Raw genomic sequence first — 24,882 nt, 5'->3', positions numbered from 1 at the left:
ACCTTACTTAACATAGACACAAAGTGCTGGAGTAACTCAGCAGGTCAGGAAGCATCTCTGGAGAAAAAGGCAGTGTGACGATTCAGGTCAGAACCCTTCTTCAGACTGATTTCTTTAAGAAGAGAGCAGTAGGACCAAGGAGTCAGACCACGTGGTGTAGGTGCCTGTAGCGTGGAGGCTATAGGCCTGAAAATCGGGTGAGTGGTGGGTGCCTGGAACGTGCTGTCACGGGTGGTGGTGGAGGCAGAAATGAAATGGTGTATTAGAGGCACTTTGGCTCTGCAGCTATGTGACACTCAACACCTCTCTGTGAAATTATGTTGTACATTGTGACACCCTGTTGCACTCTTGTGACCGTTAAACTTGTTGGTCCCCTTGAAACAATCCCTAGCTCTGAACGAGATTCTGCAGCTCCCTGTTACACTGCAAATTTTGGCGATTCTCATTTGTTCTCTTACACAGTGGCGGACTGGCCAGGGTTTCAGCTTGCCCGATGGCAAGTGGGCCCCTGATGAAGTGATAGCAAGTGATGGGAGTGGGCCCCTGTTAAATGATAGCATTGTAGTTGTGGGTGGGCCCCCTTTGTCTCCTGGCAAATAATCTTTTTTTGGACCCAGTCCGCCACTGCTCTTACACTCTGCTGTTTACTATTCTATTATGCAGATCTTAATGAGTCTCTATTGCTCTCTGAAAGTGCTAGGCTCTATGATATTCTGCAGCATTTGTTGCATACTGTAGTTATGTTATACTCTGAAGCTGCGTTGCAATACCCAGCTCTCAACAGCACTCCATAGACGTCAGTAGTATCTTAATGCTTTCCATTTTGTACCGTGATTCCGTATGAACACATGTCTATTTCTCTCTTTGCCAAGCTCACCTGGTCACTTCTCTCCTATGCAAATACACGTATGTACATATTTTCCCTTGAAAAAAGACACATGGGCATGTAAGAGGTCACACGTGTACCTGCATATGCAGGTGGCTCACCTAAAGCCACAGATTGGCCAACTCTCCTATGCAAAATGAAAAGATACAGACACAAAAGATACTCTCTCTCACCAAACACACACCTCGAAAAGCATAGCTCCTACAAGTATCTGCTCATGTGCATACATAACCTTTCCCGCCCACCCCCACCCATTCTAATGGTTACTAACGCCCACAATTTGTCCAGTTCAAGAAATTCAAGAGTGTTTATTTGTCACATGCGCCATGAAAGGTCCAGAACAATTAAATTATTACAGATTTACAGGTATATTCTGTGAACATGATGGAAAATGGAGGCAGAAGAAACAGGGAGACAGGGTGTTGTCAAGACGATGTGGGTGTGTGACTAAATCCTGCAGTGAAGGTAGTAACATAATGCCTCCAATGTTAGAACAAAGATACTGCACATTTGAATTGCAAATAGAAAATACAGGAAATATTGATAGAGTGAGAAACTAGTTAATGACCATTCATTGCAAAGGACTGTAATCCAAAAAAATAATAGTTCCAAGTGCATACATGCTTACAACTTGTGACAAATCTCATTTCTCTATTACTCACATGAAATCTTCCCTCAGGTTTTTTTTAACAGTCTATTAATGTGTACAGTTCAGCAGTCTATTGCCAGCACTTTCTACACACAATACTTCAAAATAAATGACACGTGAAAAAGCATCAATAAATAATTTATATAAATGTATACGTACAATTTAATCTTAATGCTATGGGTATAATGAAGGGCATTATCTGAATATTAAAGTGCAACTTCCATAAACAAGTAATTTACAGCAATCAATCAAGGGCTCGCAATCAATGATGAACCTACAATGGTAAGTGAACGCATTGGACAAGCAGTCAGTTCAGGAACTTACAGCAATCAATCCAGAAATCTACTGCGATCAAACAAGGAATCCAAAGCAAACATGCTTATGTCAGCAAACGTCGGTAAACATGCTAATAGCATGTTGAATGAATGAATATTTTGCAAAAAAAAAAGGGGCAACAGCCCTTCTTTAATATGGCTGTGAGATGTGTGGCGGAGCAGCTGTAAAAAAAAAAAAAACAAGTACTTTAAATGTAGATACCCAACTCTGTACATAATATAATGCAATACATACATATAGCGATTTAGGCCTTGCCTCCAATCTAGCTTCCGTCTCCACGTCATCAATTCCCCCCCCTCCTATACATCGATATTGTATCAATACAATGAAATGTCTACATTTGCTTCTCAAGAAAAACAAGTGCTGCAATAGTCAGGCAGCATCTGTGGAGGGAATGGATAAGTGATGTTTGGGTCAGGCCCATTCTTCAGATTGTTTGTAGTGGGGAGTAGAAAGCTGGAAAAGAGAGGTGGGGATGGGGTGGGACAAAGCCTGGTAAGTGATTGGTGGATAGGTGTATTCTCCTATTATTTGCTGAACCTGCCTCAACTGTGTCCACCTATCACTTGCCAGGCTTGTCCTGCCCCATCCCATCTATTTCAAATGTCTCCTCCCTACTACAATCATTCTGAAGAAGGGTCCCGAACCAAAACATGCCTAGCTATTCCTTCCATAAATACAGTTTGATCTGCTGATCTGCTATAACACTTCTTGTTTGTCTCACACTGACTTCTAGTTCTGTTTATATTGATTCCCCAACTGTGGGCTTCAAAGCTATCTGCAGCTGAACATAGAATCACAGCATATTCATAAATTATTTCTGCTGCTAAACAATCAATGTTGTCCCACATAATCTAAATATTTCTTTCCCACTGCAAAGAAAAGTAGGATTCTTTACTGTCCCTTACATTTTCAGTCTTTGTATGTTCATTCATGGGATGTGGAAGCCACAGGAAATGCCAGTAGTTATTCCCTGTCCTTAAATGTATTTTCTTCTATTGGCCAGATTAGTTAAAGATCCCAGTTTTTGTTCCCTGAACGAAAAACCATAGAACAGTACCGTACAAGAACAGGCACTTTGAGCCGAACATGGAAATTGCAGATCTATTAGACGACTTGATTTTAAATTATCTTGACTCTGGTGGGATTCAAACACAGGTGCTTAGATCAATGTTTGGACTCTGGGTACTAGGTCAGTAACTTGTTAACCCATTTACGTTCATTCTCACTCACGGGCCTGGCAAGATACGTCTCATTGCGTGTACTACTTATTTGGCCTTACATGCAGCACTGTAAGCTGGAGCTGATGGATATGGAGCATATGATCCAGGAGGAATGTTGGGTGGGTATGCTGGGTTCATTGGGTTACTCTGAAACATCTCTCTTGAGCCTAAAAAAAAGAAAACAAGTGCACATTAACATAAACTATATCCAATGTATTAAATTTATTTTGGTTTTATACTTGAAAGTATCGAAATCATTACGGATTAGGGTGATTTGTGAGGAATTTAATATTCTGGATGGGTAGGAGATGGTTAAATCACAAGCTAAGTTAAATTTAAATTTAGATCAGGCTATTTATGGAGGGTGAAACTGGAATTGATACGATAAACTGGTCAGCACTATTACTGGGACATAATTATAAAAGCAATTGGTAAAGTAAAAGCTTGTATATAACCATATTGAAGCAATTAAATAATTATTGTGCCATTATGCAACTGAATAATCTGGTCAATGAGGTAAGTGCTAGATGGTATAAAATAGAGAGCAAAGAACATAGTAGTAGAAAACAAAGGGCAATGATCAAAGAGAATCTTACTGACTGGAGAACTGTAGTCAAAGCTTAATACTTGGTCTAGTGGTTTTGATGATATGCATAAATGATTTGGACTGGTGTGCTTGAATAACAATGACAATGTTTGAAAATTTGGATTTCACTCCAGGGAGATATTAGATGTGGCATCAGAGAGGGACAAACAAGGTAGGATAGTGAGATAAAGTTTTTGGATATATTACAGTATAGAAACAGGCCCTTTGCCAACCAAATCCATGTTGCTCATCAAATATCCATTCACACCCATCCCATTTTTTATTTTCCACACATTACCATCAATGTCACGCAGGTTCTACTGCATACCTACATACCAGAGACAATTTACCTACCAAATCACACGGTTTTGGTGGTGGGTGGAAACTGGAGCACCTGGGAGAGGTACATATTGTCACACAGAGTGTGTGCAAACTCCACACAGACAGCAGCAGAGATCACAATTGAACATGGGTCAATGGTGTTGCGAGGCAGCAGTTCTACTATCATAGACAACATTAATCCCCTGATTTACTGTACAACTTTTGACAAAAACGGCATTGACTATTTGGCTAATAATATCACTGTGACATTCTACACGTAGGAATACCATCTCCTTCTCATACTTAATGCCAAATTCATCACAAATCATATGCTCTTGCTGAATTTTGACCAGCCTTTTTGATGTATGAAAATCTGCTTAAACATTCACTTCAAGAGATGTATCCTTTAGTAAATTGAAGAATGGTTGTACAGAATCGTCCAAGTGGAGATGGAGATCATCCAAGTGGTTGTAGATATCATCCAAATACAGCACAGCATATTATTTACGCCATGAATGCAGGCCAGTGTAAAATTCCAGTTACCACAGTACCACAATGGAAAGTGTAAAGGAGATTTATGAAACTGTTTGTAGGGCTGGAGAATTATATAACGAGGAGAAACCATCTAGATTGAGTCTGCATTAAGAACAAAGGAGACAGAGGGAAGTTTTAAGTAAAGTGTATTAAAATGGAGACGTCTCGGGTAGGAAAATAAAGAATAGTTTTTCTGTGCAGAAAGACTCGAAATTATGGGGCATAATTTAGGTTAAATGGTTAAAAGGGATCAGAAGGGAATTGAGAAAACATATTTTACTCAATGAGACCAAGAATCTAAGAGGGATAAGACTTGGAACTCACTGCCGAGAAAGATGTGCTGGAGGAAGAAATCCTCACTGCACTTAAAAAGTACCTGAATGAACCATAACAGAATTAACCAATAGAACCATCTCCAACTGAATCTCAGAGAGGCCTACAGACCAAGAAGAGCAAACAGGAATTAACTTAGATCCTCATTATACGAGCAAAGTTGTCATTTATTATGCCGATTCCTTGAAAGAAGGAGCATATGAAAATGGAGACCAGCAGAGATTCCAGTCTTTGAGAAATATAAGGAATAGCGAGACAAAATAATATAGGTATTAAGAGTCGCATAATGGAAATATAAAGGGTATTTGAGCTGAATAATTAACTGTGTTTCTCTTTGCACATTGACATGCTGAGCATTTCCAGCACTTGAAGTCAGAAAGTACTGGAGTAACTCAACGAGTCAGGCAGCATCTCAGGAGAACATGGTGACTTTTTGTGTCGTGATCCTTTCAGACTTAGTATTTCCAGCATATTCTGTTTTTAATATAAAAAGTCATTTGCAAAGAATATCATCGACAAGATATAAGGCTTTCACATATTTTACATAAAATAAAGATTAAAAACTAATGGTATAATGACAGGTACAGCTGACTTCCAGGCAAAGGCAAGGCAAATAACTTGCTGATTGTTTGCCCTGCTTCACAAATTCTACCTTGTGGTTATATTGACATTTTATGTTTACATTTTGGGCAAGTCATGATAGTCACCGATCAGATTTCATCGTTCCCCATGCCTAAGGTGTTGTCTTCTCAATTCATTAGAAACTAAATGCATTAGAAGTTATATTCATAAAGGCTAAATTCCATACATGGAGATAATTTGTAACACATTGGGTAAGGAGCAGAATTTGACCTGGTATGGGAAATAGATCAGGAAAGAAAGTATTATCCTCATCTGTACCCTGATAGGTGTTTTTTTAGTTTAGTTTATTGTCACGTGTACCGAGGTGCAATGAAAAAGCTTTTGTTGCGTGCTATCCAGTCAAAGAAAAGACTATACATGATTACAATCAAGTCGTCCACAGAGTACAGTTAATGGGCAAAAATGATGAAAACGCTTGATCTCTGACAAGATGTTAATTAAAAAATGATAACCAGTGGTAGAGCAGAGGGAGCAGGAACAGGTGCAACCAACAGCAAATTCAGTTCCAATTACAAAAGTAAAAACAATACAATACAGAAACAGGCCCACCGATCATCAAATACCCATTTACATCAATCCTATTTTATTCTTGCCTCATATCCTTCAATAGCCCCATTCCGTAGAAACTACCACTCACCTACACTAGAGGCAATATACAGCGGCCAACAAACCTGCCAAACTGCAAGTCATAGGAATATGGGAAGAACCTGGAGCATGTGGAGGAAACCCATGTGGTGACAGAGAGAATATGCAAACTCCTTACAAACTGTGCCAGAGGCCAAAAGTGAACCTTGGTGCTGTGAGGAAGCACTTCCTGCCATTGTGCCACTTTGTGCACCATGGAATGACATTGGTTGAATCTAAATGATCAAAATGTTCAAAGTAAAAAGCAATTCAGGGAAACTACAAACTGTCATAGAATGTCCATCACTTGTGACCAGAGGTCATAGTTTCAGAATTTAAGGGTGCTTCTTTAGAAAGGTGAGGAGGAACTTCTTTAGTCAGAGGGTAGTTAATCTGTGGAACTCATTGCCACAGAGGGCTGTGGAGGCCAAGTCAGTGGATATTTTTAAGGCAGAGATAGACAAATTCTTGATTAGAATGGGTGCCATGGGTTATCAGGAGAAGGCGGGAAGAAAATGGGATTAGGAGGCAGAGATCAGCCATGATTGAATGGCGTTCTCAATGGGCTGAAAGGCCTAATTATACTCCTATAAGCTGTGAACTTACAAATGTATTACACAACTCAACTAACTAATCATTTGCATATACATCCCATTTGCCAAGGTTTAAACTGCAGGGTCATAGGTACCGCTTATTAATGATGTAACTTTGCCCACCATTGAGATATGCTAAGACTTGTCATCGTTTTGCATGTAACAGTAATGAGAATTTACTTGCAACACCGTATGCTGGAGCTGTTGGGTATGCAGCATATGTTCCAGGCGGCATATTTGATGAATAGGCTGGTTGTGGTGGATAAGCTGGTTGCGATGGATAACCTGGTTGCATTGGATAACCTGGTGGCGATGGATAACCTGGTGGCGGTGGATAACCTGGTTGCGATGGATAAGCTGGTTGCATTGGAAAGCTGCGAATCACCTGTCCTGGCCCTGGGGAAAATTTACAATTAATACACAGAAACAAAAATACATATTGTAGGTATGTTGTAAAACGTACCTGAAGCGTCGCTGAAAATCTGTCCTCGATTTTGGCGCCGTTTTAGAGGGGGGCGGGTTTAAAATGCGATTTTCCCTAGGCTGTTTAAATCGAGGATGTTCAGCCTAGTTCAATTATTAACGAAAAATCGCTGGAAGATTCCGTCGCTTGAGCTATTTTTAGTTTTAAGGGGTTTATTTACTTGTTATAGTAGGTTAAAAATTAACCTCTAAACCCGCGACCGTCGATAACGGGCCGGATCTCATACAGGGGACAACGGAAGGTAGGTTGTTTATTTTTACATTAAACAGGGCTTCTCAAGATCCCTTTTATACAAAATGTTATGTTGCGAGTAGCTAATTTGGGGTCCATTATATCACGCAGTATTTTTCTGGGCATTTGGGGCACAAATCTACTGCAATGTGAACGTTCTAAACCAGCGCGTTCCACAGGGAAAGCTGATTTAAATGCCATTAATTTACAGCAATTGAACACTAAATTCCTTCCATTTGGCCTATAAATTAATGTAAATGAGATTTAAAAATCATGTTTTATTGTGAATTCTTTGTGAATATTATTTGGACACAGGCTATTTAAAAATGTTAATCTTTTCTTAAGAAATGGATAGATGTTTAGATCTAGTAATTGAAGTTTGGAATTAGCTACAATTGGGTAACTAACTAACTATATGCTTTAATTTCAGGTCATCCAAGTAAGATTATTTTATATTTGTTTCAGAATGCTTCAATCTTTGATAACTGAAAATTTCATTCAGTTCTCTTAATTTTTAAGAAAGGTATGGGCTTTTGACTGTCCACGATCACAGCTTTTTTGTTATGTCCATAGAAAATCAATAGGGAACAAGATGCTAATTTCCGAGTATGCAAATGGCCATACCTTTTTTAATACTTGAGATATTAAAGTGAATTAGGTGTCAAATTAAACTTCTTTTTATGCTTTATCTGATGGGATAAATTGCAGACTTGATTTTTAAAATCTCAACATTTTGTAACATTGCTACATATTGTTATTTGTGTAAGGAATGTGCAGACACAAATACATCAACACATGCATGCAGGCACTGACAATTAAAACTCTGCATGATTGGACTGGTTCACGGGCTCACTGTGTGATGCTTCACTGTGTGATCCTTCCCTCACTGGTACCCCATTTCATTTGCTTCCTTTCAACTTAAAAGGCTTAATTTTCCATGCTCTCTTTAAATTCACTGGGAAATATATTTGGATATTGTGTTTGAAAAAGTAATCTGAAAACATGTTTGGGTATTAACAGTAACAACACCAAACAGTCCAAAAATCTGCAAGTTCCAAAAATATAAGATCATCAGAGCTCTCTTGAATTAGCCTTTACAATCCTTATCTCAGTCTTCACCCAACCTATTTTTCTAGTTCTTGCACTTGGCAGCAGGAAATTATGATTATAAGGAGTAGGCAAGCACAAAATTTCTCAGAGATAATTTGAAATCAGGAACCGCTTCCCTACAGCTTGATTCAATCTACTTGTTAGGTATTTTCTATTGGCTCAACAACATTTGACAGGTTAGCTCACTGGTATTCAAAAGAAATGTGCTGTTGACTTACTGACTCATGAATTGCATGGTTTTTAATTCCCTCATGAAATGTAGACATTGCTAGCAAGCTCAGCATTCTCTCCCATCACCGTACTTAAAAGCATTGTGGTAAACTGCACTGGAGCACTCCAGTAATTCAGTACCAGAGTTCTATTAGCTCATTGGCATGTTATGGGTACTTTCTGTTTGGCTCATCAAAATGAACATTAAACTCTAATTGGTTCACTGACCTGTGAACTGCTGCCTCAAATTGTGCCGTCGCCGATATAGATAGCAACAGGAACACAGGAAACAGCAAACGATGATTCCAATGATAAAAATAAATAGAAAGAGAGCAGAGGCAATTCCAGCAACCGTGGCAGGACTATTAAAAACAAAAGCAGAAACATTATGGTTACCAACATATGAAAGCAGTTTGAATTCACTTGCTACAAAATTTTGCAAGATTTTGAATATTTTATGTTACATTCCTCATTGAGTGAACTGGGAGAATCATCCGCTGCAAGATCAGTACACGGCAGAGGCAGCTGATAGACAGTTAAAAAGAAATTAAGACCGGTATAACATTAAAGGATATCCAAAGTTGTGATAAAGAGCAGTGATAGGATTAAAGGTTCAAAGAATTCCGTATTGAGAAGGAGGGAATTGATAAGGAAAAGCAATGTAGAAGAGCAGAGTAATCTCTGCATCCTTCAAGATGGCGGATGTGCAGGAGTGGGCGCCGTCTGTGTATGACAGCCTGCCCGCAGTCCGTCTCTTCACCTTTTTTTATTTTAAGTCCTGTTAAAAAAAAATGTTTGTTAGTTAGTTGGGGTCTTTTATGTGGTGGTTGGGGGGGGAAGGGGGGAACTTTATTTCTTAGTCCCCTATCTGGTCGGAGAGGCAGCATCCCTCCAAGCTGCTTCTTCGCCCCGTCCTCGCGGCCTGCCATCGAGGGTGGAGCGGCGTTTCCTGTCGGGACCAGCCGGGACTACAGCTTTGGCGGCGGTGCAGCGCTGGGATACCAACAGGGAGTGGGCGATGCCTTACTGGGTTGCCGTGCGATAAGCTCCGGAGCGGTGTGGCCGCCGACTCCCAACATCGCGGAGCTGTGACTGCGGGCGTCCGGCCGTGGGCGGCGCTGGATTTGGAGCGCCACGGAGACAGGGATCGAGTTCGCCGGGGTCGGAGCTCCAACCGGCGCGGCCTGAGAGCTACGAGTGCCCCGGTCTCCGGGGAGAAGGCAGCCGCTCCAGACTTTCCAAGCCGCTTGAGGAATTGTTTCACCCGACGCCGGAGTTCCATCTTCGTGGCAAGAGGGCCCTGAAAATCATCGGACTGGCTGCAAGGCCACAAATGGTCCCCGACCTTGGGTGTTTCAGAGGAAGAGGACTTAACTTTCTGGTGCCTTTCCCCACAGTGGAAATTTTGAGTTTCTGCTGGGGGGACGTTTGTGTTAAACTCTATAATGTGTTGTGTCCATTTTCTTTATTTTTTTTAACCTTTTTCTATGGTATGGAAACATATTATCTATTTTATGTAAAGCACTTTGGTGTCAATGCGAGTTGACTTAAAACGTGCTATATAAATAAAACTTACTTACTTACTTACATTCATTCCTTCCCACCCAAATCACCCTCTCTACAGATACTTTCAACCACAGGAGTAATATTTGTCGCTATACGCCCTCCCTCACCTCCATCTAGGGACCCCAGCAGTCCTTCCAGGTAAGAGGTTTATATGCGCCTCATCTACCATCTACTGCATCCGGCATACAAAAACACTAAAGATATGCAGAGCTATGTAAAAAGTGAAAAAGATTTGTAAAACCTATAGTGGATTTTTCAAAGATTGATACAGGAGAAATTACACTGAAGGTAAAGAAGTGGCAGAAATTTTAAACAATTAGTTTGCATCATTTTTCACAGAAGACCTAAAATCGACAGGAAATAATGAAGACGCGGCTCGAGAGATGAATGGAAAAAGTATGAATATTGGTGTCAAATAACACTGAAGAAATCAATGTACATCCTAGGTTTTTATAGCAACGGTTATCGTAATTGTGGATACACTATTTATTATCTTCTGAAAATCCTTGAATGTTTTCCATACTTTGTAGGGCATGATTGGGTAGAGTCAACATGGCTATCTGAACGAAAAACATGTTTAAGAAATCTTTTAGATGTTTCTAGTTATAATTAATAGAAGAGGCAAAGAGGAACCAGAGTACGTGATGCATTTAACCAGTTAATAGGTCATCCAGGGAATGCCATATAAGAGAATATTAAACAAAATGTATGCACATGGTATTGAGGGTAATGGGCATGAAGTTAGGAGTGGTTAATGGACAGAAACAGTGGGAATGTATAGGTATTTTCATATTGTGAGTGCAGGATTCATGGGGTACTGCAGAGCTCAGCGCAATAACTCTTACTACAACTTAAATCAAAACTACCTGGAAAGCCTCTGATTGTTCCCTCCACTCGTAGTTGAAGGGCCCTGCTTCCCAAGACAGAAGAAGATGATTAATGAGATACAAGGCTGGAAGTGGTACAACCCACTGTCCTACCCCAACACCATCCATCTGCCCCAATTTTTGACACAGCTTCTAATGTTTGTAGATAGCCCAGGTAGGGCAAGACAAATCCATATACTTTGTGTAAAACATCTTGTACAAGGAAAATGTGATGAGTAGCACCATGGTACCTGAAAGAACATAGATAGTCCATGTGGCCATTGGTGTTGCAGAATCAATAGGCAGCCAATGCAATCTACAGTGGACAAAGAGTCCACTAAAAGTCAGGCAATGTTGCTGCCTCACAGCTCTAGTGAACAGAGTTAAAACTCAGTGTTAAGTTAGAGAGGAGGTTGTGAAACTGTCTCCGGAGAGAAGAGGAGAACTTCTTCAAGGTAGGCATATCTTGAAGAGATAACGGAGTTAAAACTCAACCTCCTTGTGCTGTCTGTGTGGAGTTTGAATCTTCTCTCTGTGACCACAAAGGGAGAACTGTTTTCACGGGTACTTCAGTTTCTTCCCACACCACATAGAAATGTTGATTGGGGAATCAAACTGTTACTCTAAACAACCCCAAGTCCGACAGAGGATTAGTTTTGAAATGATTGCATTGATAATCAACAGAATCTCAATGAGCTGGATAGCCTCCTCCAGTACTATAGACAGTGAGGATTAAATTAATGGCAAAGGACTTGGTGTGTGCACCTCATATTGTAACTGTGTGGAGGATTGTGTGGTTGATATCTGGGATGGGCTGTTAAACATTTTCCAGGGTGGACTGGGAATACAGATCCTCCCAGCTTACAAACATCCAATTTCTGTACAGACCATACGTACAAACTAACATTTGGGAGACAAACAGCAAGGATTTACTGATTGCTGCGGGGCTAGAGCCATATTTTACCTTGCATCGCAGTTTATTTGTGATAGCTTTGTTCAAGAAGATATTTTGTGGTGCACAGCCTTTGCCCATAATGTCATTGACCAACATGACGCTAAGTTAAACTAATCTCCTCTGCCTGCATGTGATCCATATCCCTCCATTGTATGCACCCGTCTTAAAGCATCTTAAATATCACTATCGTATTTGCCTTCATCACCACCCTTGAAGCACGTTCTAGGCACTAACCACTCGTTATAAAAAACACTTTCCCTGCACATCTCCTTTAAACTTTGCCCCTCTCACCTTAAAACAATGCCCTCTTGTTTTTGAAATTCCCACCCTTGGAAAAACTTCTACAGATGTGCTTTAAAAGGTATTCTGATGGTATGACAACAACTCTGATCTTGACAGTCTGAACCTGCACAGAATGATGAACACAGCCCAATCGATTGCAGGCTTGAAATTCATCCATGCGTGAATCAGAAGACTGGCAATACTGTCAAGGATAACTGAATTAGGTAGTTAACAGTCAAGGCCCTGTCCCACTTACGTGTCCTTGGCACGCTAGTTACGCGACCTCGTCGTCGCGTTGAGGTGCACGGGTATAGTGTGGTCCACGCGGGACGGTGGCATGGAGAAGCGCGGATGGGTATGGAGTTGTGCGCAGTATCGGTGCTCCAGGATTTTGTAGTAAACAAAATCTTCGCGCGCCTCCGGCGTGACGTAGTGCGTACACGCGCAGGCGTACTGCAGTCCCACGATACCCGTGTGCCTCAATGTGACAAGGTAGCGTAATTAGCGTGCTAAAGACACGTAAGAGTCAGGCACGTGCCGTCCGGATAGGCAAGGGAGGCACTGCCTACCCTGACTAAAATTATGAAATGGCAATTATTAAATATAAATAGTATGGACGGGAGAATTATGCCTATCTAAGAGACCGATCTCTTAGGTAGGCATATTTCTCCGTGCCTTTCAAACGCAGCACTTGTAACACGCGAAGGTCTGTGCAGCCCATGTGCCGTCAGCACTGCTTGAAGCCGTCAATGACAAGCGGGGCTGAAGGCAGCTGAAATTCTGCCTTTGCAGTACTGCGCATGCGCAGCGCAAGTTTCTTGGCGGGTTGTTCAAATATGGATTGTCATTATTTTATGAGTATATTAGGAAACAAAGAGTGAAGAATGGAGTTTGTGTACCAATAATGTGGTAAGTACATTTCTTGGTGCTTTATATTTTTAAATACCGTATTTCCTGGGGTGGGGGAGAAGATCCTTTCACAGCGTTTGGGGAGTCTGGCCCGGGGTAAAGTTGCGGGGAGGGCAGGAGCGTTGTGAAGGACCGGATCGGGGCCAGTAACCCACTTTGCCGTGACGCTCCGGGCACGGAGCCACCGCATTGTGGCCGAGAAGCGAATTAGCTCAGGTGGCTGCGAGTGGCTGCCGTGACCGGACAGCCCCTTCTGCCGGTCCATTCTCACCTCTGGCAGTGCTCTCCATGTGAAAACCTCTCTCCTACCACTCGCCGGCCTCACTCATGTCAGCCGCTTCCCGCAAATCCTTAAATTGCGACAGCGCGCTCAAGGAACCAATTGAAGTTACTCGGCTGTCGGAATATAAGGATTTGCAGGAAGCGGCTGACATGAGCGAAGCCGGCGAGCGGCATGTGAGAGGTGTTCAGACGGAGAGCACTGTCGGAGGTGAGCGGGCTGGCAGAAGGCCCTGAAGTGGCAGCCAGTTCTGCTGTCGGGTCCTGGCAGTCACCGAGCTGCTTCCCTCCCCGGAAGTGGCGGCCAGTTCTGCTGTCCATGCCCGGAGCGCTGCGGCAGTGGTGAGTGAGGTACTGACATGATCTCCGACCCCCATCTTCTCAACACTCCTGCCCTCCCCGCATCTTTAGCCTCTGGCACAGATTCTCCACACGCTGTGAAAGGAACTCTCCCTCCAATTGGTCCCTTGAATTAGTATTGTCATTCAATAAGATGACAACTGATTCAACATCACAGTATGCTCCTGTTTTTCCCACCATCTCTCCACCCGCCTTCATCCTCCGTCCCCCACCCATTCAGTAATTAAAAAATGAAGGAGATTTAGAAGCCTTGGGCAAATTGAATTGTTACTTATTTTTATTTTTATGGAGAGAAACAATCTGCGCATGAGCGGTTTAAGTTTTTTTTTAAAAAGCCGACTGACTGCCTATCTTGAGTAATTACTCACGGCACGTGCCTGGTAAGAGTTCATGGCAGCACCTCTGGAAATACAGTGTGAAAGATTTCAGGAAGAAGATAGCATTGGTGGAGAATTTATTTTTAAGCTTAAATGTCTGTGCTTTCAGCTCCTAGCAGTTTAAAATTTCAAGTAGCAAGATGGGGGATAGGAATGTAAAACAGTGAGATCATGGTGCAAGAGATAAATATGATAAACGTGCAATGAGTGAGTGGACTGACAGTTTAATGAAGCAAAAGGAGCAAGTGTTTAAACCAGTGAGAGAATGGTTGAGACACTGATTGAGAAAATAATATTTTCAGTTTAAAACCACAATAGAGTGAGCAGTTAACTGTTGGCGACAAGAGTTTAGGTGAATTAATTAATGCAAAGACATAATGGGGTTACAGTCAAAAGCTGTGAGAGAGCAGGCTCAGAATTTTACAAAGCAACAGCACGGGGGCGAAGTGTTTAAAGCACTGAGAGCACATGTGGGTTGATATTTTGTCATTAGGGGCCTGGAGTTTAAAACAGTGGGAACATGGGCTGAGGTTTCAACACAAAGCGGACGAGCAGCAAAAAATTATAATCAGTGGCGAGAGAGTGGGCAGAGAGCTGAAAGCAGTACAAGAGTGGTCTGAGAGCTCAAAACAATGAGAGCAGAGGCTAAGGGCACAACAAAACAGATTATAATTAAATATTTAAAACAGCCAAAAACCATTGAGAATTTTAACCAGATTGTACCCATGAATCCAAGGCATCAAGAGAATCGGTTGAAAAAATACTATGAAATAGTTATAGAGAGGGTCGAGATAAAAGATGAGGTTGTGGGCTAATTATTTAAAGCCTTTTGAGTGAACTATTAACTTAAAATAGAGGGGAAAAGAGTCTAGGAAACCCGAGCGGGCCAAGAGAAAAAAAGCACCCGCTTAAAGCAAATGAGACACATAATGCAAGATTAAAGCAGCAAGACAATAGACCGAAAATTAAACCCTGTGAACAGGTGCACTGAGAATTTACAGCAATAAGAAACACCCAAAGAGCAAGTTTAAAGCAGCTGGAAAGAATCAGCAGGTGTTGACTTAAAACTAAGAGAAGATAAATTAGAGTTTAAAGCACACTGGACAGAATCAAGTGTTGAAAGTAGCGTGACGGCAAATGCAATAGAGTGGATGATTAATGTAATGATTGATTAAGGGTTTCACATAGCAAGAGAATGGGTATAGTGCTTAAAGCATTGACAAACAAAGACAGTGGCCCAAGCTACCTAGACTTTAGAGTAGCAAAAAAAGTTAAGAGAAAGGATGAAGACTGCAGAGTTGCAAAATAAATAGTGGAGAGCAGAGAATAGCAATGCAGGAGTGCCGATAGTTTAATGCGTCAAGGGAAAGAGAGATAGAGGGCGAAAGTGAGAGATACAAACAAACAGACAAAAAACTGGGCTGTGGGTGGGCGTTGTTTAAGCCATGAGAGAGTTGTGGCTGACATTAAATCAGACAGGATGGGGTGCAAGAGAGTGTGATCCAAGAATATAATACAGCTAATATGGAAGGAAGGGTGACACTCAAAAAAGCAATGAAGGAGGATCAGACTACTTTTAGAGAATAAGGAAATGAGTTAAAACAACATCTGACAAAAGCTTTTGCAGAATTGGAAATTAGGAATTTAACATTGCGAGAAAGTGTGTGAGTAATTAGACCAAGAAAGCAATAGAGGATTAGATTTCTCTAATTTCAATTAACCCTTACGTTCCCTCCTTCTCCATCCCTCCCCCACCCTAGTTGTCCTACTAGTTTCACTCGACCTGCTTAGTTTCACTGTTTATATCTACTCGTTATCATCTTTTCCACAGGCAACAATGGAACCTTGGAAGCTCCACCTTTTCCTGATCACAATTACTGGCTTTGATTTATTCTTTTCTTACCTTTCATTCATTTGTTCTTTGTACCTTTTCATACTTCTAGCTACCCTTTCCCCTTTCAGTCTGAAGAAGCGTCTCGACTCGAAACATCATTGATTCCTCCAGAGATGCTGCATGACCCACTGAGTTACTCCAACATTTTGTGTCCAGCTATCACTAGCCAAGCTTTATCCAACCCCTACAACTCTTCCAGGTTTCTACCCTGCTACAATCAGTCTGAAGAAGGTTCCCGTTCTGATACATCGTCCATCCATGTTCTCCAGAGATCACCACTGTCGTCGCCACTACCACCATTGCCAACTCTTACCTGCACTCTGGCTGCCTTCAGGTCACGACCAATGGCTGCGTGGATCCTCGCCATTCACCCGACCATCAACTCTCTTGGATTCCAGATCCGATTTCAGACCAAGTATCAGAAGAAAGGTCTGGACTCGAGACATCACCTATTCATGTTCTTCAGAGATGCTGCCTGACCCACTGAGCTACTCCAGCACCTTGAATCCTTTTGTGTGTTAACCAGCAGCTGCAGTTGTTTTTACTATTTATAAAACTCTAATCCCTTACTCGGTTGTTGTGGACAATCGGCAATAATGGACACCACCTCCCCCCCCCCCCCCATTGTCCATTATAACGAGCGTATACTGTATTTGCAAATTATTACAGCTAAAGCCAAAGCATAGCTACTTATGACCATCTTCTATTAGCTGTGGCCAAACGTTCCAGACACATGTCTCTTCAATATTAACAGGAATATAAAGACCACATTGACTAACCTGAGGTTCGTGGTTGCACAATACTTTTGTTGCCTTTCAGTGATTCGTAGCATATAATCCCGGCAGCAATAACGGTATGTGCAGTTTCCACAGCAGAACTGGACGAACGAGCAGTCAAAACCAAAGTGCCAGTTTCCTTCTACATCAGTGTACCACATGCAATCATTGTCTGCAGACACTGTTTGAAAAAAACGGACAGTGTAAGGGAATGGAAAGGGAAAGAATCAAATACAGTGCCCTCCATAATGTTTGGGACAAAGACCCATCATTTATTTATTTGCCTCTATATTCCACAATTTTAGATTTGTAACAGAAAAAAAAATCACATGTGGATAAAGTGCACATTGTCTGATTTTAATATAGTAGCAATGTTACAACATTTTGAGATTTAAAAAATCAAGTCTGCAATTTATCACACCAGATAAAGTAGGTATGTTACAAAACGTACCTGAATCGTGGCTGACCATCTGCCCCACCCCTTGTGTGCGATTTTGGCGCAGTTTAGAGGGGGCGGGTTTAAAATGCGCTTTTTACTAGGCTGTTGCAATCGAAAATGTTCAGCCTAGTAAATCATTAACGGAAAATCGGTGAAAGACCCCGTCGCAAAAGGTATTATTAGTTTTTATGGCCTTGTAAAATAGTTAAGAGTAGTTTCAAAATCACTCTCTCAATCCGCAACCTCTCGCAGCCCCAGGGTTTTATAAAGCAAACAATTAAAGGTATGTACCTTATTTTTACATTAAATGGGGCATGTATATAACCCTGTATATAAAGTTTTCTATAGCGAGTAGCTCATTTTGGGCTCTTTATATCCCGCAGTATTTTTCTGGGCATTTGAGGGCACAAATCCAGCGCAATGTGAACGTTTAAACCAGCGCGTTCACAGGAACCCACTAGAAAGCCGATTTAAATTGACTTTAATTTACAGCAATTGAACACTAAATTCCTTCCATTTGGCCTATAAATTGATGTAAATGAGATTTAAAAATCATGTTTTGTTGTGAATTATTTGTGAATATTATTTGGACACTTGGGCTATTTAAAAATGTTAATCATTTATTAAGAAATGGATAGATGTTTAGATCTAGTAAATTGAAGTTTGAAATTAGCTACAATTGGGTAACTAACTAATTATATGCTTTAATTTCAGGTCATCCAAGTTAGATTATTTTATATTTGTTTCAGAATGGTTCAATCTATGATAACTGTAAATTTCATTCAGTTCTCTTAATTTTTAAGAAGATTATGTGCTTTTGACTGTCCACGATCACAGCTTTTTTGTTATGTCCATAGAAAATCAATAGGGAACAAGATGCTAATTTCCGAGTATGAAAATGGCCATAACTTTTTTATTACTTGAGATATGAAAGTGAATTAGGTGTCAAATTAAACGTATTGTTATGCTTTATCTGATGGGATAAATTGCAGACTTGATTTTTTAAATCTCAAAATTTTGTAACATTGCTAGGTAAAGCATTAAAAGAAGTTTAATTTGACACCTAATTCACTTTCATATCTTCAGCATTAAAAAGGTTATGGCCATTTTCATACTCGCAAATTAGCATCTTGTTCCCTATTGCTTTTCCATTGACTGAACACTAAAGCTGTGATCGAGGACAGTCAAATGGCCATAACTTTATTAAAAATTAAGAGAACTGAAATAAATTTTCAGCTATTATAGATTAAAGCATTCTGAAACTAATATGAAACAATCTTACTTGGATGACCTGAAATTAAAGCATTTAATTAGTTAGTTACCCAATTGTAGCTAATTCCAAAATTCAATTACTAGATCTAAACATCTATCCATTTCTTAAGAAAAGATGTACATTTTTAAATAGCCTAAATGTCCAAATAACATTCACACAAGAATTCACAATATAACATGATTTTAAAATCTTATTGTCATAAATTTATAGGCCAAATGGAAGGAATTTAGTGTTTAATTGCTGTAAATTAATGGCCATTTAAATCATCTTGCGAGTGGGATTTTGTGGAACGCGCTGGTTTGGAACGTTGCAGTTGCAGTGAATTTGAGCCCCATGTCCGCATGAAAAATACCGCCGGCTCCAAGTCACCTTCTCGCAACTTAAAATTTTGATTAAGGGCATCTTAAGAAGTACCTTTTTATGTAAAAATAAACAGCGTACCTTGCCTTGTCCCCTACGTGAGATCCGTCCCGTTGTCAGCGTTCACGGCTTTAGGAGATTTTTAATTTACTCTAACAATTAAATTATCCAGCGCTAATTTTAATAAACTTAATAAAACGGCAGTCGAAGGGATTTTTCTTTAGCAACTAAACAGCCTAACAAATCGATTTGAATAGGCTGCAGAAAAATCACATTTTAAACCCGCCCCCCTCTCAAAGGTGCCAAAGTCGCGCACATGGGCAGCAGCAGAACTGCAGCGCCGCCGCTGTTGGAAGGGAGAGTGGACGCTAGCACGCTTTAGCTGCCGCTGCACTCTCTTCACATTGTGTTTTTTGATTTATTTGTCTTTGGAGCGATTTCTGTCTTTAATTTGTGTATTGGTGATGTCCTTATTATTTATTTTACACCGATTATGTTTTTTTCTCTTCTGTTAATTTCTGTAAGGTGTCCTTGAGACTTTGAAAGGCGCCCGAAAATAAAAATTATTTTTATTATTATTAAATATAGGCCATTTTTATACATTTTGGTTTCATCATGTAGAAATTACAGCAATGTATATACGTAGTTCCCCCATTTCAGGGCACCATAATGTTTGGGACACAGCAATGTCATGTAAATGAAAGTCGTCGTGTTTAGTATTTTTGTTGCAAATCCTTTGCATGCAATGACCGCTTGAAGTCTGCGATTCATAGACATCACCAGTTGCTGGGTGTCTTCTCTGGTGATGCTCTGCCAGGCCTGTATTTCAGCCATCTTCAGCTTATGCTTGTTTTGCGGGTAGTTCCCTTCAGTTTTCTCTTCAGCATATAAAAGGCATGCTTAATTGGGTTCAGATCAGGTGACTGACTTGGCTACTCAAGAATTGACCATTTTTAGCTTTGAAAAACTCCTTTGTTGCTTTAGCAGTATTTTTGGGATCATTGTCTTGCTGTAGAATGAACCGCCGGCCAATGAGTTTTGAGGCATTTGTTTTGAACTTGAGGAGATAGGATGTGTCTATACACATCAGAATTCATTATGCTACTACCATCAGCAGTTATATCATCGTGAACCAGTACCTTCAGCAGCCATAAAGTACGTGCCCAGGCCATAAACCCCCACCACCGTGTTTCACAGATGAGGTGGCATGCTTTGGATCTTGGGCAGTTCCTTCTCTCCATAATATTTTGTTCTTGCCATCACTCTGTTATAAATTAATCTTCCTCTCATCTGTCCACAAGACCTTTTTCCAGAACTGTGGTTGCTCTTAAGTACTTCTTGGCAAACTGTAACCCGGTCATCCTATTTTTGCGGCTAACCAGTGGGTTGCATCTTGCAATGTAGCCTCTGTATTTCTGTTCATGAAGACTTCTGCAGACAGTGGTCATTGACAAATTCACATCTTTCCCTTTGGGCTCAACTGCTTTGCACGTTAGAAAGCATGTCAGGCTGCATCACAACTTGGTTTGGAAACAGCTCGGTCCAAGGGTCCAAGATCACAATAATTCCAGAGAGTTGTGGATGCTGTCCTGTCCATCATACACAGACTTCCCACCATTGATTCCATGCATGCCACACTTCCTCGGGAAAGCAGCCAACATAATCAAAAAAACTTTTCCTGCTCCTGTTATTCCTTTTTTCTCCCTGCTCCCGTTGGACAGAAGATACCAAAGTTTTGAAAGTGCTCACCACTGAACTCAGTCCTTCCATAAGCCAGGGTACAGTCTGATTCTCCTCTACTTCATTGCGGACATAAGACTTTGCTTCTGGAATAGCTGCGCTATGATGCTGAGAACTACATTCTGCACTCTGTATCTTTCCCATCACTCTACCTATTGTACTTGGATTTGGCTTGATTGTATTTATTGTATTATCTGAATTGATTGAATAGCATGCAAAACAAAGATTTTCACTGTACCTCGGGAACATTCCGGCAAGCCTCCTCGTTATAGCACCTGATACCTCATTTCAGGATCCTCTCCATCACCCTCACACCCTTCCTCTCAATGTGGGGAACCATAATTGAACACAATAATCGTTTTGAAGCCAAATCAGAATTTTATAAATGTTCAGCCTTTTATACTCTTGGCATCTATTGATAAAGACCAAAAAGGAGTGGACAGGGAGTGCAGGTGACCACCTGTGGTGTTAGTACCCCCACTACAAGTGGCACTGGGAGCAATCAGATCATTACCCTGGAGTTCCTGCTTTTCAACCCTTTTTTGCTAAACTCTCCCTATATTAGTTTTACAGGACCTAATTTCTTTTTTTACGCATGTCATTTGTGCCAGCATGCATGATGACTTCCGGCTACTCATCCTCCCTCTTGAGATTATCTTACAGCCCCTCAAAGGCATCCTGGACCCTGGCACTAGGAAGGCTTTGTACCGTGCTGGAGTCTCAATTACTGCCACAAAATCTCCTATCTGCCCCCCTAACTAATGAGTCTCCTATCACTGTAGCTCTACCGACTTGGTGTATGCATTTGGATAGACCGTGATTAAGCTTAGTAAGCATAGGTTTGTACATGGGGGATTGTGTCTTACGAATCTGAGAATTTTTGAAGAACCAAAAAGGTTGATGAGAACAAAGCTATAGAAATTGTTAGTATGGACTTCAGCAAGGCATTTGATAAGATTCTGCATGGTTGGCTGGTCTGAAAGGTTAGATCACTTGGGATCCAGAGAGAGCTAGCTGATTGAGTAGAGAATTGGTTTCATGGCAGGAAGCATTGGGTGATGGTGGAAAATCTTTTTTTCAGACTGGAGCTCTGCAACTAGGGAAGAATGCTAGGACAATTGCTGTTTGTGGTTTATATCAATCATTTGGATGGGAATGTAATAGGCATGAATAGTAATGGAGCTTTATGCAGATGATGTGAAGAGTTGCATTTTAGAAAGTCAAACCACGGTGGGACTTTCACAATGAATGGGCAGGGCCCCCGAGGACTGTTGGAGACCAGATGAATTTAGGAGTGCAGGTACAGAGTTCATTGAAAGTGGCGTCACAGATAGAGTAGTTAAGGAGGCTTTTGGAACATTAGCCTTCATCAGACAGGGATTTTAAGCAACACTCATATCACCTCAGTAAGAAGAAAGGTTGCATGTTGAAGTGGGAGGGTAAGTATTAAATGTGCAATAGGTTATGGTGTGGGAAGGAGTTGTATTTGGTTCCTTTGTGTGGCAGGGTTTGAATATTATGTGAGGATGTCAGTTTTGTGAGAGGAATTGCTATTGACGGAGGAGGATTTGTATACTCAAGGACCCAAAATGCTGGACACTGCGTCCTTTTGTGTATTAACCAGCATCTGCAGTTCCTTGTTTCTCTGAGGAAAAGTTTGTGTTTTCACAATAAACTCCGGCCTCACATAGATACACATAAATCTATGTATCTATGTGAGGCTGGAGTTTAGTGTGACAAATATCTTGTGTCAATCATGGTGTTATTATGGAGATTGGATAGTTGTATGTTTTGGGTTAAATGGCGAGGACAGCAATGCAGGGTTTCTCATTAACAGTGTTGTGGATGCAGGCGAGGGGTTCTTGGTTTCTTGGTCCTCCAAAATATTCCAAATGGAATTTAAACTGGAGGTGGTGAAGGGAGGGCTTAAGCCAGAAAGGGTTATTGGGAAGAAAGAGCTACTTTAAATTTAGTTGCATCTGGTTGGGTAACTATAGTTGGGTGGAGATGCTTTAATTGTGCGGGGGAAGAACGAATTGCTGTATACATCTGTCTTTATAGCTGGGATCACATGGTTGTGCATTGTTGCACAAGGTTATTTTCTGGTGATGGGTTATGTGCTAAAGAAAATTAGAATGTAGGGAGGAAATGTGTTCTTCAGGGAGTGGGTAATGTTTGGGAAGGTTAGTTATTGAGGGGAAGGATTTTGATTGAGGTGAGTAATTGTATGTTGGGGGAAAAGCATTTGTACTATAAATAGAGGGTTATAGTTTTGGCAAGAAGGTATTGGAGGGAGGGGATGGGGTTCAGTGTAGGGAGGATGGCATTATGAGGTGATAGCAACTCGGGTGTGTGGAATTACGTGGGAATGGAACTAGCGTAGGAAAGCTCGGTCTTGGATGGGGTTACATTGTAAGTAGGTGTGTTGTGTGGGAATGGGATTGGGTTACAGTGTACGGAGGTGCGGTGAAAATAATGATGTAGGGAATGGTGGTGATGTGGAGATGGCGTTGCGGTGCAGGGTGTAGTTATCGTATAGGGAGGAATTTGTTTTTTTTTGGAGGTAGGCTATTGGTGTAGGGAGGGTAGGCAGTGTTGTTATGTGGGGAAGATGTTATGGTAGAGGGAAGGTTTGCATTGGGCGAAGTGAGGGTTTGTTTACACTGTAGGTGGTGTGGTGTTGGGTGTTTTCAGGTTACCTACGGTTCCTGGGCCTCTGCGGTCTTTCCTTACCTGCTCCGGCGACGAAGAGAACCGCTAGCAGCGGCCCGCCGCCCCGGGCCAGGCCCATTGCCTGCCCAACGGAAGACGGAGATATTAGGCGCGAGCAACAGAAGCCGCGCCTGAAATCCAGGAGAGCGCGGGTGAGCGCGTGCGCAGCACAACAGCGCTTGCCCGAGGACGGGTATTAGTTGAGCAGATGGGCGAAGTTGTGAGTGATAAGTATTTATTTATCTCTTGCAACATCGGCGGAAGCCGTTCGGCCCATCAAGCCTATGTCGGTGCATTGGTCCAATTTCCTTCTTTCCCCATTGGCCATTTTTTCCTCAGAGACCCATCAAACAGCGGTTCTCCTGCTACCCATCTGCGGTAGAGGCGATTTATAGTGGTCATGTAACCTGTCCGCACGCATTTGAGATTTACGAGGAAAATAAATCATTGGGTGGCGAGAGTTGCTATGTATCTGGGGATAAACGTGGATGTGAGTCAATGACACCCGATGAGCCTCGATTACAGTGCCAGATGACAATTGGCAAGAGGAACTTCTACCGCTGCACCATCGAGAGCATCCTTACCAACTGCATCACAGTATGGTATGGCAACTGCTCTGTCTCCGACCGGAAGGCATTGCAGAGGGTGGTGAAAATTGCCCAACGCATCACCGGTTCCATGCTCCCCTCCATTGAGTCTGTCCAAAGCAAGCGCTGTCTGCGGAGGGCTCTCAGCATCGCCAAGGACTGCCTTCACCCCAACCATGGACTGTTTACCCTCCTACCATCCGGGAGGCGCTACAGGTCTCTCCGTTGCCGGACCAGCAGGTCGAGGAACAGCTTCTTTCCGGCGGCTGTCACTCTACTCAACAACGTACCTCGGTGACTGCCAATCACCACCACCCCCCCCCCCCCCTGGACACTTATTATTATTTATTCAAATCGTTTGCTATGTCGCTCTTCAAGGGAGATGCTAAATGCATTTCGTTGTCTCTGTACTGTACACTGACAATGACAATTAAATTGAATCTGAATCTGAATCTGAAGAGGTGCTGGGTGACACTGAATGGACACGCTGACTGACACTGGGTGAAAGTGGGTGACCTACTGGAGCTGTCTGGGTGAGTGATATTGGTGTATCTGACAGGTAAGATTAACTGTGGTACTAGGGAGTTGGGATGAGAGATGCTGGGTGAAATTGTACTGAACTGGGTGCAAGATGCTCAATGGCACAGAGCGGGCCTGAGTAAGACACACTGGGTAATACCAGGTGAGATATCCTGGTTGCGCTGGGGAGAGAAGATGGAAAAACTAGATGAGATTCTGCTTGAGA

At 41.7% G+C, this 24,882-nt stretch overlaps 1 protein-coding gene across 1 annotated transcript; it reads right to left on the bottom strand.

Annotated features, from left to right (window-relative positions):
* Positions 1-1,145: 1,145 nt before the first annotated feature.
* Positions 1,146-24,147, bottom strand: shisa4 (shisa family member 4). The gene is made up of 6 exons (XM_055654725.1): positions 23,572-24,147; positions 17,030-17,207; positions 8,991-9,124; positions 6,908-7,123; positions 3,154-3,261; positions 1,146-2,032 (listed from the first exon to the last, which is right to left on the bottom strand). Exons 1-6 carry the CDS (start codon positions 23,627-23,629, stop codon positions 2,001-2,003), a joined length of 726 nt encoding a protein of 241 aa, XP_055510700.1. The 5' UTR covers positions 23,630-24,147; the 3' UTR covers positions 1,146-2,000.
* Between the last annotated feature and the right edge of the window lie 735 nt (positions 24,148-24,882).

The sequence above is a fragment of the Leucoraja erinacea genome, chromosome 24 (genome assembly GCF_028641065.1).
Source record: "Leucoraja erinacea ecotype New England chromosome 24, Leri_hhj_1, whole genome shotgun sequence".
Lineage (NCBI taxonomy): Eukaryota > Metazoa > Chordata > Chondrichthyes > Rajiformes > Rajidae > Leucoraja > Leucoraja erinaceus.
This window is presented reverse-complemented; position numbering and strand designations above follow the sequence as displayed.

Excerpts from the sequence above, each read along its gene's own strand:
- shisa4 (XM_055654725.1), bottom strand. The coding sequence starts at position 23,629 with ATGGGCCTGGCCCGGGGCGGCGGGCCGCTGCTAGCGGTTCTCTTCGTC. Across the intron at positions 17,208-23,571 it reads TCTCTTCGTCGCCGGAGCAG|TGTCTGCAGACAATGATTGC; the intron begins GTAAGGAAAGAC and ends TTTTTCAAACAG. Across the intron at positions 7,124-8,990 it reads TTTGAGGCAGCAGTTCACAG|GGCCAGGACAGGTGATTCGC; the intron begins GTCAGTGAACCA and ends AATTTTCCCCAG.